This window comes from Orcinus orca, chromosome 13, assembly GCF_937001465.1.
Source record: "Orcinus orca chromosome 13, mOrcOrc1.1, whole genome shotgun sequence".
Taxonomy (NCBI): Eukaryota; Metazoa; Chordata; class Mammalia; order Artiodactyla; family Delphinidae; genus Orcinus; species Orcinus orca.
The window spans coordinates 15156630-15171290 of NC_064571.1; the positions used below are offsets into that span (position 1 = coordinate 15156630).

Consider the following 14661-nt stretch of genomic DNA (forward strand, 5'->3'; position numbering starts at 1 on the left):
ACCATTTTCCCTTGCATGCCCAGTGTCCATCTCCAAGAGAGCACACGGACAAGTCAGGCACAGGCTACATAGCCTTGAGGAGAATGACAAGGACATTTTCTCAAGCTCCCCCCATCAATCCAGACTTTATCCAACCTGTATTTACAGTTCCCTGAATACATCATGATGATTCATATCCCTGTGACTCCCTTTTCTCTTATCCCAGAATGCTCTGCTTTGGTCTTTCGCTGGCTCTTATTTTTCTTTCAAAATTCAGCTCAGACATTCCCTCCTCTAGAAAGTCCCTCCATCCCCTGCCAACGAACCCAGGGCACAGTCCCATGGTTGCCCTCACACATTATATTCTAGATGACTGCTCCTTTGTCTGTCTTGCCCGTGGGCTGTAGTTCTGTTCTCTGAATACAAGTGTCTCAACTCCTCAGTATCCCTCTTCCTTTAATGGCAATCCTATAAAGAGGAGAAATACTGTATCTAGGAGGTTGAAAGAAGGAACAGAGGGTAGAAAGCCAGGGAGATTTGTGCAGAAGCCTGGGGTACAGGAGCCAGGCAGAAGGGGTCCTGTGTGGGCGGAGCTTGAGCCAGCGAGTCACGGCCTGAGAAGATAGATTCCCTCAGAGACTCTGGACAAGCTGGGGATGCCACAGGTGGGCATGTCAAGAGGTTATAAAGAGAGAAACTGGGTCCTGAGAAGAGAAAAGACTCTTGCTCTACTAGGAACTAGAAAGAAGCTCAGCCTTGGACCAAACTGTAAAGAGAGAGGGGGCGTCTAGGATAAAAGCTTGGACTGCAGATGGAATGATGAAACTGAAGTATGCTTTGTCAGGTGACGTGTATGACTTAATTAGTGTATCTGCATAACAAACTGTATGTCTTTTAACTCTCATCATCCTACCTCATGGTGGTAAAGCCTTTTGTACACTGAAACCCATTGTATGTGACGAGTTCAGGGGAAACAAAAGTTACCCAAAGCCTAGTGGAGACTCAGGTTTGGTCTGGGGGCAGCTATGTTGGTTCTCACAGTGAAGAACCTTGGGATGAAGAGAGATGCCCCATTTCACTGTGGCAGGGGGGTGTCAAGGTAAGCATGATGACAACAGCAGCAGCTCACATTTATTAATCACTTGCTAAGTTGCTTTAAGAGCCATCTGTGAATTACTCACGAAATGCAAGTGATGACACGGTTGGAAACTTGAGTCTTGCCCACTTTGGTTTCTTACCCAGCCATGACCAGTACAGACTTCACGGCTCTCATGCCAAAGTCATAGTGATCCTGCTGAGAGAGCTGTTCACTGCAAAGCTTATACATCTGAGTCATTTTTCTTGCTAATATTTTACTGGATTCAAATCCTTCAGAATATAGAATTACCTAGAATGGGAAAATATAATGCAGTGTCTATTATGTTATATTGATAAAAACATATTAGCATAATACCAATGTATTCAAAATCTACTTTAGGTATTATATTGTATCTCTCCAAGTTGTTACACCCTTTAACAAGGAAATGTAAAGATTGAAGGGAAAAAGGTTTTGTGCCACAAGGTGGAAGGTGGGATATTATATGGGGATGTCTGAGCACTGATTCTGCTTTCTTTTGACAGATGAAGATGTGGTCTTGGTGACATTTGGTTCGAGGAGCAGCAGAGCCCACTGTGAAAATGTTCACATCTTGGAGGTTGGATGGTGCTGTGAGGCCTGAGTATAAAAGCAAGACTTGAGCTTCCCTGATCTGACAGTGTCAGTGATGCACTCCCTTTAGGATCCCTGGGAGTCAAGGGAAGCTACACAAAGATTTGCAGCCTCTCCCCTGCCCTAGGAAGCCACCTTGCCTCTGACAAGTTTCTGCACCCTTGGTTAAATAAATCAGTGATGATACGTGGAGGTGGGTATGGACACTTCCTTCAATCCATAATCTACTCAAATCACTGCAGTTGGCCTTGGAATTGTGATTTGAGATAATGCAGAGATTTCATACTGGTGTCTGTTTTTTTCATTCCTCTATCACTACCTATTAGCACAGTACTCTGTGCACTGCAGGTGATTAAAAATATTTACTGATGACAGACCCTGATTCATTTAATCTGTAACAACAATAGGAATAGCACTCAGAAGACTGGATTTTTAAATTTCTCCAATTAATTACTGAGTAATATAACAATAGGACAAAACGTGAGATGTGAACACAATGTTGGACTGAGTTCCAAACCTGGTTTTCTTCCTACCAGCTTTGGACAATGAGCAAGTCATTTATTGTCCTGTCCAGAGAGGGGTCTGGAGTGAAGATGCCACCTGCTTTAACTGCCCACCACCCCATCTTACCCACAGAGGACACTGGGGGACTCATGAGATGCTGTAGGCATTATACTAATAAAAGTTGTACTTTTTCTAATGCTAGGATTTGGCATGGTCTATTCTATTCTTAGGCAATTACTTTTAATTCATGTGGAGGAATATTTTAAATTAGCTGTTGTCAGGAATTTATTAGCCACAGGAGTAATATGTGCTTTCTGAGAAGCTCTGTTCGAAAAGGGGTAGCATCCCTTGATGTGAAATATAGCACCGAGCATGAGGGGCCTTCCGGAGTCCTGTAAACATTCTATGTATTGGTCTTGGTGATCACACAGGTGAATACATGTGTAAGGAATCACTCTGTTGTACCCTTATGATCTGTGCCCTTTACTATATATAAATTATACCTCGGTAAAAAGTGCCAAGAAAAATACATATAAAATTTAATACACTGGGTGTTAACTAGTATGAAGAAACAAAAAAAAAGTTTAAATAGAAAGATTCCTAGATAGATACAGAAGGAACAAATACAATCATAAAGAATTAGCTTATTAATGTTGCTATTTTTTGACTAAGTTGATACAGACTAGAAACAAATCCCTGACCTCCATCATTAGTGATTAGTATTGCTTTTACTTAACATCCCTTGACTCTAATTAAAAAAAATAATGCAGCGAGAGAAGTGAGAATAATACAGTCTTTTTAGAATAATCTAGACGTTTTAATTCCTAGAGACAAACTGATGAACCCCAATGGACTGGCTAATTATACTTAGTTATTCATTCCAGTTTTGGGGGCTTACTATATTCCAGATACCATCCTGGGCTTTAGGGATATAGCAGTTACACACATACACACAAACACACATGCACACACACACACACACACACACACACAGAACAAAACATTCTATGTGGTAACGATATCTACACACTTAAGAGGAAACAATACTGTATAACCTTGGCTAGACTGCATTCATAAGGGAAACTTTCTACCACAATAATCAAATACTAAATAAAAGAAACAAGCTTAAGTTTTTGCTGCTTTATAATGTGAAGCTCACCTCTGCAATCAATGCGTAATTTGGAACCATCATCGCAAAGGGCCTAAACAGGGCTTTCAAATTATCTGGCAACTCAGTTCTGCCTGCATATCCAGGATTCATTGTGATGAAGGCTGCACAAGTCATAACCAACTTGATTTCCCGCCCCTCAAATATGAATCTAGAGAGCTGTTGAAGGGAAAGAGAAAATATAAGCTAACACGTCCCCCGACATCTGTAAATTCTTTCCCATAATTACTACTCGAGTACAAAACTTGTGTAACATGCATTCAAGCAAAGACTACTGACTCTTGCTGTTGGGAATGTTTCCCTCCTGATTCTGTCCTACCCACTCCCAATCTCTTCCGGGCTACGTGCTTCCTGCTCTCTGCCTTCCTGCCCCTGCCTTGCCCCAGGTGTCTCCGCCTTCCTGGCCCAGACCTGTAATCTTCTGGGCCTCAACATCTTTCGCTGAGACTCCTCAATTCAACTTAGATTTAATGGCCACTAAACCTTCTCCGCCACTACTTTCTGGAGTCCCTAAGAAATTCGAATCTGATCTTAGTCCTTGAGTGGTTGAGGCCCCACTGTTAGAGTCATTGGAATTACCCCTTCACTTTCATTCAACAGCAAACACCCATTGAGCATCTGTGCCAGGCAGGCAATGGGTTAGGAATGGGCATGCAGAGCCCTTGAGAAACTCCTGGGCTTGTTGTGTAGGGTTAGACCTAGGACCATGACCATGCAGTGCAATCAATGCTACAGTGGAGGTGTGTGCAGAGCCTGCAGGGAGCAAAGCTCATATGAGGAGCAGGGAAGCCCGTGTGAGACCCGGAGAATGAAGAGGGCATTTCCCATAGATGAACAGGGCAGCCATTCCAGTCAAAGGGAGCAAGAACAAGAAACAGCATTGCATGTTCAGGGAATGGCCAGCTATTCACTTTGCTAAAGGGAAAAGTTCTAGGAGGAAAGTGTAAGTAGGCTGGGCCCTGAGCATCATAAACCTTGCATGCTCGGCTAAAAAATTTAGATTTTGTTCCATGGATGGGCAGAAACAGAGAGTTTTGAGCAGAGTGATAGGACCAAAGATGGCATTGGACAGGTTAGACAAACTACAGACAGGGGGACCAGTAGGGAGTGTTATTGGGGAGATGAGGAGAGCCAGAATTAGGGAGTTCTTATTGGAGATGAGAGAGATCTAGGAGATACAATTGAATGGACTTGGTGATGGCTTAGATTCTGGGGTTGATGGCAATGGGAAAAATTCAAGACGAATTCCAGGATTCTAGGTGGGTGACTGGATGAAGGCACTATATTCAGTCACAAAGAATACAGGGGAAGACCATGACAGAGCTGGGGTGATGTGTCATAGCCTGGAGGAGAAAGTGCTGGACCCCATAACTGGAGACCCCAGTCCTGCTGCTGTTTAATGGCTTTTGTGTTATTCAAACCTGTAAATTGCTGTGCTTTAGTTTCTTCACGTATTCTAGGGGGCGTATTCTACTCCAACTATCTCCTCTGACCACTGGCAAAGTCAAGTGTGAGATTTGGTTAGTCTCAGATGTCCTCCTACCTTCCTTTCACCTCACATGGTTGCCCTCCAGTTGGCAATGCTTCAAGGCTGCCTGCGTTCTCTCTGGTTCCTTCTACCTTGCTCCTGAGGCTTTGCTAAGCATGCTAAGCGCTCAGGGTGGTGATAATGACTGACATTATGTTATATCTGGTGGTCCCTGATTTTAATGCGGGCCTCCCAGAGGGTGTGTAGTTGGAGGAGCGTGGACCTCACGGTCACACAGATTTAGATGTGTGTCTTGGTTCTATGTTGTTCCCAGAAATGTTTTAATGTCTCTGAATCTTTTTGACCTGTAGCTTGGGAAAACGCCATCTACTTCACACTGGTTTGGTGTGAAGATGAAATAAGTGTAAAGTACAATGACGTGTACAATTTAGTAGCTGGTAAAAGTCCAATTTCTGTTTTCTTTTTACTTGTTCTATAATATGATTTTTTGCAGAGGCAATAAAATATTTAACAGCTCTTTAGCAGGGCACTTTCTGATGAGAATGGCTCTTGTCCCTAGAGCGGGAGCTGGGTCCAGAGGCCCCTTTGGTAGGTCAGGATGAACCCTTCTGGCTGGATCCTGAGGAGGTCTGAGACTTTTCAGGTAGGGGCCAAGGTAATGGTGGGGACCTTCCAGGGGCTCAAGGCAGTGACTATTTAAATATTAAACAATTGGCAAGGCTGTTCTGGTTTGTACTGGCTGAACATCAATCTGCCCTTTGGTGACTTCATGACATAATCTCACAAGGTCAACACAGAGTGGTAGGGGACTTGGTCCCATCCTTCACTGCCATCACCTTCCCAGTACAACACCCTTCTCCAGGAACATGCTCATATGGGCTAAATCAGATTTTAAATAGTGAGGCCCTTTTAATATCTTCATCTGGCCCTACACTCCTTGGCTTTTCCAGTCCAGTGAGTTCTGGAGAGTCAAGGTCCCCCTGGGTTTTCCAGGACTCCTCTCTCATTTTTCTACCAGCAATAGACTGAGACTAGGGGTCATGAGGAAGGCAGTAGAGCCTAGATAAGGCAGCATTAGAGAAACCTAGCAGAGAAGTATATGTCAAAGGCAAGAATAAGAAAGGTGAGGAGGAAAAGAGAGGTGGAGGAGAAAGGGACAGGGAGTACAAGAGTGTGTGTGTGTGCGCTCATGTGCACGTGTGTTGAGGGTGGGAAGAACAAGGTTCCATGAGGGCAGGGACTGAGTCTCACCAGCTCTGTATCCTCAGGTCCCAGCACAATGTCTGCCATTCAGTTGTTTCTCTGTGTTGCCTGGATGAGCAATTAATTCATCCAACTAAGTCCCGTTGCTGTAATACTCACCAATGACACTGGAAACTTGGAATACAGAGGCTAAAGTTAGCACTGTCCTTCCTAAGATGCAACATGCTGTAAATTCATTATGAAGTTAAGAAACGCGATCTCCACAGACAACTGACCAGCGCCTTACCTTTGCAGCTTTGGCATTCCTGATGGTAATGAGCTGCTGTGCGATGACTGACAAAACTTCTATGTCAATTCGGTTAAATTCATCAAAGCAGCACCAGGCCCCTGACTGTGCCAGACCACTGAAAAAGCGCCCCATCATCTGAAATCAAAATACATTCAACTATATATTGTAGAGTTGAACTCTTTCAAAAGTTAAATTTTGAGCTGAAATAGTAAAAGGAAAATAGGTGGTATCTGGAAATCAGCAATGGTTTTATGTGAATCCTGGTCTTATGTCAGAAGTTAACACCTTTCTCTAAGAGGAATTATCTTTTTGTCTTCTCTATAAATGATTTGAAGCTAATTTTTATTTTTAAATAAAATGACAATCTGACCAATTTTCCTACTTTTTCATAACCTCTGTTCACCTATGTAAATACTTCACAGGTTCCCAAAGAAACTAACACCTAGAATAGACACACTTAATGACTTAAGAAAACCTTGAAAAACTTTACTGGTAGAAGCTTTCATCATCTTTACCAGGTACTACACATGGCAGACAACAAACAGGGACCACTGAGCAGAAGCACAGCTGCACAGGGTAATGTAATGGTTGTTAATTTCTTCTACAGCAGAATCTTAATGGTGGAGGAGAATGAATATGTACTTGTGGCTATCTACACAGGAAAGTTCCTTTAGAGACTTGAATTTTGGGTTAAGCATTTTTACAAATATTGCATTATACCATCTCTATCTCTTTAAAAATAGAGCTAATGTTTTTTTGTTTGTTTGTTTCAAGATGGTCAACTGAGCATATACTGCTACCATCCCTTCCTCCTAAATGCCCATGAATGACAGAAAGGTAGAACTCTCTCCATTTCTGTACCTACACTTATACTTGTACCTGCTTGATAAAAGTATAATGGGAAGGGAAACCAGCAGCAGGAAGAAAGTTTTGAAAAAAAAATCTTGGAAGATGGAAAATACATAGATACAGATTACTCAACTGAGAAGGGCAGAATGCAGGCCCAAGACAGAGGGAAGGAAGAACTGCCCTTCAGGGGGGTCTCCAAGAAACTCCGAACCCAACAGCAATACATGCAAGAAAAGCAGACACAGGTCCCAGGGTGATCCTTGGGAATTAGCCAAAGATGAGTACTTGGAAAGATCAGGTTTGTTGGTCCTTCCCTTCTCTGTCCTTCCCTCTCCTTATTCCAAGTAGAGTAAACAGGGCTCTTAAGGCTGGCAGTGCTGACACTCTCCCTCCAGCCCAAAACCCAAGGACTGCCTTGTAGAGAAAGGGGGAGGTCTGTCTTTGGGAGATATAAGGAGATATTGGAAGAAGACATTAGGCTTGGGAGATAAGGAAAGCAGAGATAAAAAAAAGACAGATGATTTCAGACCTCCACTTTACTCAACTGAGAGTCAAAAGGATAGACAGCTCCATCCAAGAGTGAAACCCACTTAACTTCACTACTAGAAGAAAAGTCCTTATTATTTTGGCATTTATAAAATGTTTCTGGCTTCCTGGCTGCCCATGCCCACACACTGTATGGGGAAGCCTGCTAACCAAACATACTACACTCCCACAGAGATCAGGGGAGCTTTTTCTTTTAAGGCAGGGGCCTTTTGAGGAAACAATTTGTTCTCACTAATCAACTCAGTGCTCACTTAAGAACTAAGTAGTAGAAGTCAACACATATTTGAGAAACATCACCAACAAGGAAGAGAGAAGAAGAATAAACTAAATGAGCAACCCTGAAGAAAATGGAGGTAATTTGGAGAACAAAAGAAAAGATTTAAAAATTCAAATGGAACCCTCAGAGAGATTTTAGAGGAAATTGCATTCCTATCATAAAACAAGATGCTCTAAGAAAGAATTAGTGAGAGATAAGAAATAATACCTGGAAATTAATCATATTATAGTCAAGATTACAAAAATGAAATAGATGGACTAAACAACAGAATGGATAAGACTAAAGATGAAGCTGGTCTTATGGATGACAAAGCTGAGGAACTCCTTCATGTTGTAGAGCAATGGTTTCATTCCCTGGGTGGTGGGGGGTACAGGAAGACTTCTCAAGGGATATTAATGGGACAGAAGTTTTAAAAGAAGAAAATTCCAGGTCAAATGGGACTATATCAAACTGAAAAGCTTCTGTACATCAAAGGAAGCCATCAAAAAAATGAAAAGGCAACCTAAGGAATAGAAGAACATATTTGCAAATCATATATCTGATAAGGGGTTAATATCTAAAATATATAAAGACATCATACAACTCAATAGAAAAACAAACAAACAAACCAATTTCAAAATGGGCAAAGACACTTTTCTGAAGAAGACACATAAATAAATTGTCAACAGGTATCCCGAAAGATACCCAACGTCACTAATCATCAGAGAAATACAAATCAAGACCACAGTGAGACGTCACCTTACACCTGTTAGAATGTCCATTATCAAGAAGACAAGAAATGACAGGTGCGGTGAGGATGTGAAGAAACGGGAACCCCTGTGCACTGTTGGTGGGAATGTAAATTGGTGCAGCCACTATGGAAAACATTATGAAGGTTCTTCAGAAAATTAAAAACACAAGTGCCATATTATTCAGCAATTCTACTTCTGGGTATTTATCCAAAGAAAATGAAAATCACTAACTCAAAAATATATCTGCACCCCCATGTTCATTGAAGCATTATTTACCATAACCAAGACATGGAAACAACCTAAGTTTCCAACAATGGATGAATGGATAAAGAAAATTGGCTGTGACATATACATCACATTTGTGACAATATGTAATGGATGGACCTCGAGGGCATTATGCTAGGTGAAATAAGTCAGACAAATACTGTATGATATCACTACTATGTGGAATCTAAAAAAAACATGAACTCAAAGACAGAAAATTGGTGGTGATGGATGTTAACTAAACTTACTGTAATCATTTTGGAATATATACATATAACAAATCATTATGTTGTACACGTAAAACTAATATAATATGTCAATTACACCTCAATTTAAAAAATTCCAGATCTTTATCTTCAATATGGGCTCTTTGCTAAAATTTATCTCCCTATAGCATGCCTGCAGTCAATGCCCATAGCTTTAATTCAAAAAGAGTCATGTACCAAAATGTTCATTGCAGCTCTATTTACAATAGCCAGGACATGGAAGCAACCTAATTGTCTATCGACAGATGAATGGATAAAGAAGATGTGGCACATATATACAATGGAATATTCCTCAGTCATAAAAGGAAATGAAATTGAGTTATTTGTGGTGAGGTGGATGGACCTAGAGTCTGTCATACAGAGAGAAGTAAGTCAGAAGGAGAAAAACAAATACCGTATGCTAACACATATATATGGAATCTAAGAAAAAAAAAAGGTCATGAAGAACCTAGGGGTAAGACAGGAATAAAGACACAGACCTACTAGAGCATGGACTTGAGGATATGGGGAGGGGGAGGGGTAGGCTGTGACGAGGTGAGAGAGTGGCGTGGACATATATACACTACCAAGAGTAAAGTGGATAGCTAGTGGGAAGCAGCCGCGTAGCACAGGGAGATCAGCTAGGTGGTTTGTGACCACCTAGAGGGGTGGGATAGGGAGGGTGGGAGGGAGGGAGACGCAGGAGGGAAGAGATATGGGAACATGTGTATATGTATAACTGATTCACGTTGTTATAAAGCAGAAACTAACACACCATTGTAAAGCAATTATACTCCAATAAAGATGTTTAAAAAAAAAGATCACTGGAACTCATCCATGGTAAAAAAAAATTGGGTTTATTGCTTATTGCAAAAGGGAGACCACAGACCATGGGAAACCATGAGATGTCTCAGTAAAAGAACATTAAAAGGACTTCTTATAGGAAAGTTTGAGGAAGGTTCAATGAAGCAGGGTATTGCTCTATGTATTAGTTTTGAAGGGCGATTGTAACAAATGACTGTAAACTGGGTGGCTTAAAACAACAGAAATTATTTCTTGCATAGTTCTGGAGTCTATAAGTCTAAAATCAAGGTGTTGGCCAAGCCATACTCACTTTGAAAGTCCTAGGGGAGTATTCTTCCTCGTCTCTTCATAGCTTTTCATGTTTGCAGCCAATGATGAGTGTTCCTTGGCTCACCTCCTGTGTATATTCACGTGGCCTTCTCCTCTCTGTGTGTCTATAACCGAATTTTCCTCTTCTTACAAATCCACTAATTATTGGATTAGGGCTCATCCAGGTCCAGTAAGACCTCAGCTTAGCTTGGTTATATCTGCAGAGACCCTACTTCCAAATCAGGTCAGATTTACAGGTTGTCAGTCATTAAGACTTGAACATGTCTTTTTAGGGGACACCACGTCACTCTAAATTTTTGTTGGCAGAAAGCTGAGGTGATTCTCTGATGGGTATCATAATAACATCTATCTAGGAGTCTATAGGGCAGTGTGGCTCAAGGTGTCAGTAAAGATGTAGCAGTTACTCCAGTTAGTGGAGAGAGGAGGATATTCGGTCATTTTTGTGGTTTGGACAGAGTTCTTGTTTGTGTCTGTTCTCAGATTTGATTATGGTGTGGTTTTTGTCTCACGGCATCATGGGCACAAAGTGACCAAGTCTGATGTTGGTGGTCTGTGAAGCTGTTTGAGTTCAACTGGAGAAGCACAGAGTCTGTTTGAATCAGGCCAGCTCTCAGTTGATAGTGGTCAGGGGCTAATTTCTCCCCCTCCTCTTTTTGAAAGACATTAATTGTGTAGCGATTGATTGACCATTAAAAAAGAATTTTTGCAGTTATTTCTGCCATTTTAATTTTGATGCTTTATACTTTAAAAGAACTTTTTGTATCAGAGTATTTCAAACATACACAAGAGGTAAAAGAAGGTGCTCAGTTTAACAATCATCAACATTTTGCTCTTTTTAAAATACTTCCAACACTTTATGCTGTTGTTGGAGTATTTTAAAACAAGCCCCAGACATCATTAGTATTTCATCACAGATTCTGTAATCTGTAAGAACCTAAAAACAGAACAAAACAAAAAAAACCAAACCAATACCATTAACACATTCAAACAAAAATCAAGTAATTGGTTTTACCAAAACCCAAGTAATTCCTTGATGTCATCTAACAACAGTTCATGTTCAATTTTCCACAATGATCCTAAAATGATCCTTTTACAGTAGGATAAGGATGCAAACAAGGTCCAAACACTGCTTAATGTGTCTTTTTTTTAATCTTTATTGGTGTATAATTGCTTTACAATGTTGTGTTAGTTTCTGCTGTATAACAAAGTGAATCAGCCATACATATACATATATCTACATATCTCCTCCCTCTTGTGTCTCCCTCACACCCTCCTTATCCCACCCTTCTAGGTGGTCGCAAAGCACTGAGCTGTTCTCCCTGTGCTATGCCGCTGCTTCCCACTAGCTATCTATTTTACGGTTAATGTGTCTTTTAATCTCTTTAAATTTATAACAGTTCTCTGCATCCTCCCCCTTTTATGCAATTTATTTTTTAAAGGTCTATAGGTTATTTTCCCTTTGGAATTTCTTGCATTCCATATTTGGCTGATTGAATTCTTGTGGTTAACATGTTTATCTACCTTATATACTTCTTGAAAACTGTATTTAAATCTAGATACTTAATTCATTAGTTTGAGGTTTAAAAATTTCTGAACAGGAATAATTCAGATTGTGTACCAAAGAAGAAGATACATGTTTCCTGGTTGTCTCAAATTCAGTGATTTTTTTATTTTTTATTTTAAGAGGTTTTTTTTTTTTTTTTATGTGGTACGCAGGCCTCTCACTGTTGTGGCCTCTCCCGTTGCAGAGCACAGGCTCCGGATGCACAGGCTCAGCGGCCATGGCTCACGGGCCTAGCCGCTCTGCGGCATGTGGGATCCTCCCGGACCGGGGCACGAACCCGTTTCCCCTGCATCGGCAGGCGGACTGTCAACCACTGCGCCACCAGGGAAGCCCCTTCAGTGATGTTTTGATTGACCAATGGATAATTAGCCTGATCCATCCATTACAAACCTTCCAATTAATCCTTTAATGTGGTTTTAGCAAAGTTGATCATTACCAGATCTATTAATTTTTTAGAGTTTGCAAAATAGTAATTTCTAATGTTATCCCTCTGCATGTATTAGCTGTGATTCTTCTATAAAGAATTATCCTCATCAACTTTTTTTATTGAGGTACTGTTGATTTACAATATTACATTACTTTTAGGTATACAGAATAGTGATTCAATATTTTTATAGATTATACTATTTATAGTTGTTTGGGAAAATAGTTATTTTTCTTAAAAAGTGTGTTTATGCTAACATGTAATGAATTTATTATGGTTATTTTAAAACAAATAAATATTTTTATTTTACTTTATTTAAAAGAAAGGCTATTTATTTAAATTTTATTTATTTATTTATTTATTTTTGACTGCGTTGGGTCTTCGCTGCTGTGTGCAGGGTTTCTCTAGTTGTGGCAAGCAGGGGCTCCTCTTTGTTGCAGTGCGTGGGCTTCTCATTGTGGTGGCTTCTCTTGTTGCAGAGCACAGGGTCCAGGCGCACGGGCTTCAGCAGTTGTGGAGTGCGGGCTCAGCAGTAGTGGCTTGCGGGCTCTAGAGTGCAGGCTCAGTAGTTGTGGCGCACAGGCTTAGCTGCTCCACGGCATGTGGGATCTTCCTAGACCAGGGCTCGAACCTGTGTCCCCTGCACTGGCAGGCAGATTCTTAACCACTGCGCCACCAGGGAAGTCCCCCCCCCAAAATATTTTAAATGCAATTTTAATTTCTAACATGGTGTATATCAATAGATGTAATCCATACATATAAACAAAAACTTTCTGGAAGTCTCAATAATTTTTTTAAGATTTTTTTTTGATGTGGGCCATTTTTTAAAGTCTTTATTGAATTTGTTACAATATTGCTTCTGTTTTATGTTTTGGTTTTTTGACCATGAGGCATGTGGGATCTTAGCTCCCCGACCAGGGATCAAACCTGCACCCCCTGCATTGGAAGGTGAAGTCTTAAGCACTGGACTACCAGGGAAGTCCCAGGTCTCAAAAATTTTTTTTTTTTTTTGCGGTACGCAGGCCTCTCACTGTTGTGGCCTCTCCCGTTGCAGACACAGGCTCCGGACGCACAGGCTCAGTGGCCATAGCTCATGGGCCTAGCCACTCTGTGGCACGTGGGATCTTCCCGGACCGGAGCACGAACCCATGTCCCCTGCATCGGCAGGCAGACTCTCAACCACTGCGCCACCAGGGAAGCCCTCAATAATTTTTAAGAGTGAAAAATTCTGAGAACTACTCAATGAAAAATCTTACCGTGAATTCTCACCTCCTACATGTTTCATTTTCAATATGTAACTCTGAATACGTAACACCACACGTTTCAATACGTAACTCATCTCTTCCTGTAAGCTTATTCCTTGTTCCTAGATTTCCCTGCTATTCTGTCTTGTATCTCATCTCCCCTCTTTCTACCTACTGACATGAACAGGTCTTTAATCTCACCACCATTTGACCAATCCTCCCCTGGCCTTGATTCCTACCTGGCCCACTCGGATTGCCTTGTGTTGACTCTCCTCTCTTGCTCTATTTATTCTACTTTAATCATACCTTGCCCCACTAGTTTTCCCTAGCTTGCCATCACCCATTTCTCTCCTTTTGTTATGTCATGTTACAAATAGAGAAAGCCACATAAAACACTTAATGTTAGTGTTCAGATGCCAGGACCGTACCTTGTAGTCCAAACCATCGGAGCAGTTAAAGACCACACACTGGATGGCGAGAGCTTTTGCAAGGTCTTTGGTAGTCTCAGTTTTCCCCGTGCCAGCAGGACCAGCTGGTGCACCTCCCAGGTCGAGCTGCAGAGCCCCCATGAGGCAAAGGTAGCAGCGATCCTGAAGAAATTGATAAATTGTCATTATTGAAGGGAACTGACTCTGGCCACAAATTCATAAGTCCTTTCCTTTCTATAGCAGGAGGGTCATTATTTTTTTATGAAAGGTTCTATAGCAATTGAAATATACTAAAAAATCCAGGCACATGATCAAAAAGCGGAAATCTCTGCTTTACAAAGATGTATTCATGGCAAGTCCTTTCAAGGGTTAATGGTAGGAGGAAACTTTTCAGAACTATTTTGGTGGGGAAAAAGCAGTAATGAACCTAAATGATCAGTAACTTACCGTGAGAGGAGTAATAACTAATCTTGGGCATGCACCCAAATACTCATAGCCATAAGTATACTGAGAGAGCGCCATCCTTGCCACACAATTGTCCAGGTCTATATCCCAATAATAGCGCAGTTGTCTCTGCCAGTCAAAGGACTCAACTACCTCTACCTACATAAGTGA

General features: G+C 41.2%; 1 protein-coding gene across 1 annotated transcript in view; it reads right to left on the bottom strand.

Moving 5' to 3' along the window:
• DNAH6 (dynein axonemal heavy chain 6) overlaps positions 1-14661 on the bottom strand; it is a 292253-nt gene that overhangs the window by 152553 nt on the left and 125039 nt on the right. Inside the window, exons 28-32 of the mRNA XM_004271618.3 lie at positions 14494-14649; positions 14047-14208; positions 6338-6475; positions 3351-3518; positions 1218-1366 (exon numbers count right to left, since the gene is read on the bottom strand). Of these exons, the coding sequence (XP_004271666.2) occupies positions 1218-1366; positions 3351-3518; positions 6338-6475; positions 14047-14208; positions 14494-14649 (773 nt within the window). The remainder of the gene's footprint in view (positions 1-1217; positions 1367-3350; positions 3519-6337; positions 6476-14046; positions 14209-14493; positions 14650-14661) is intronic.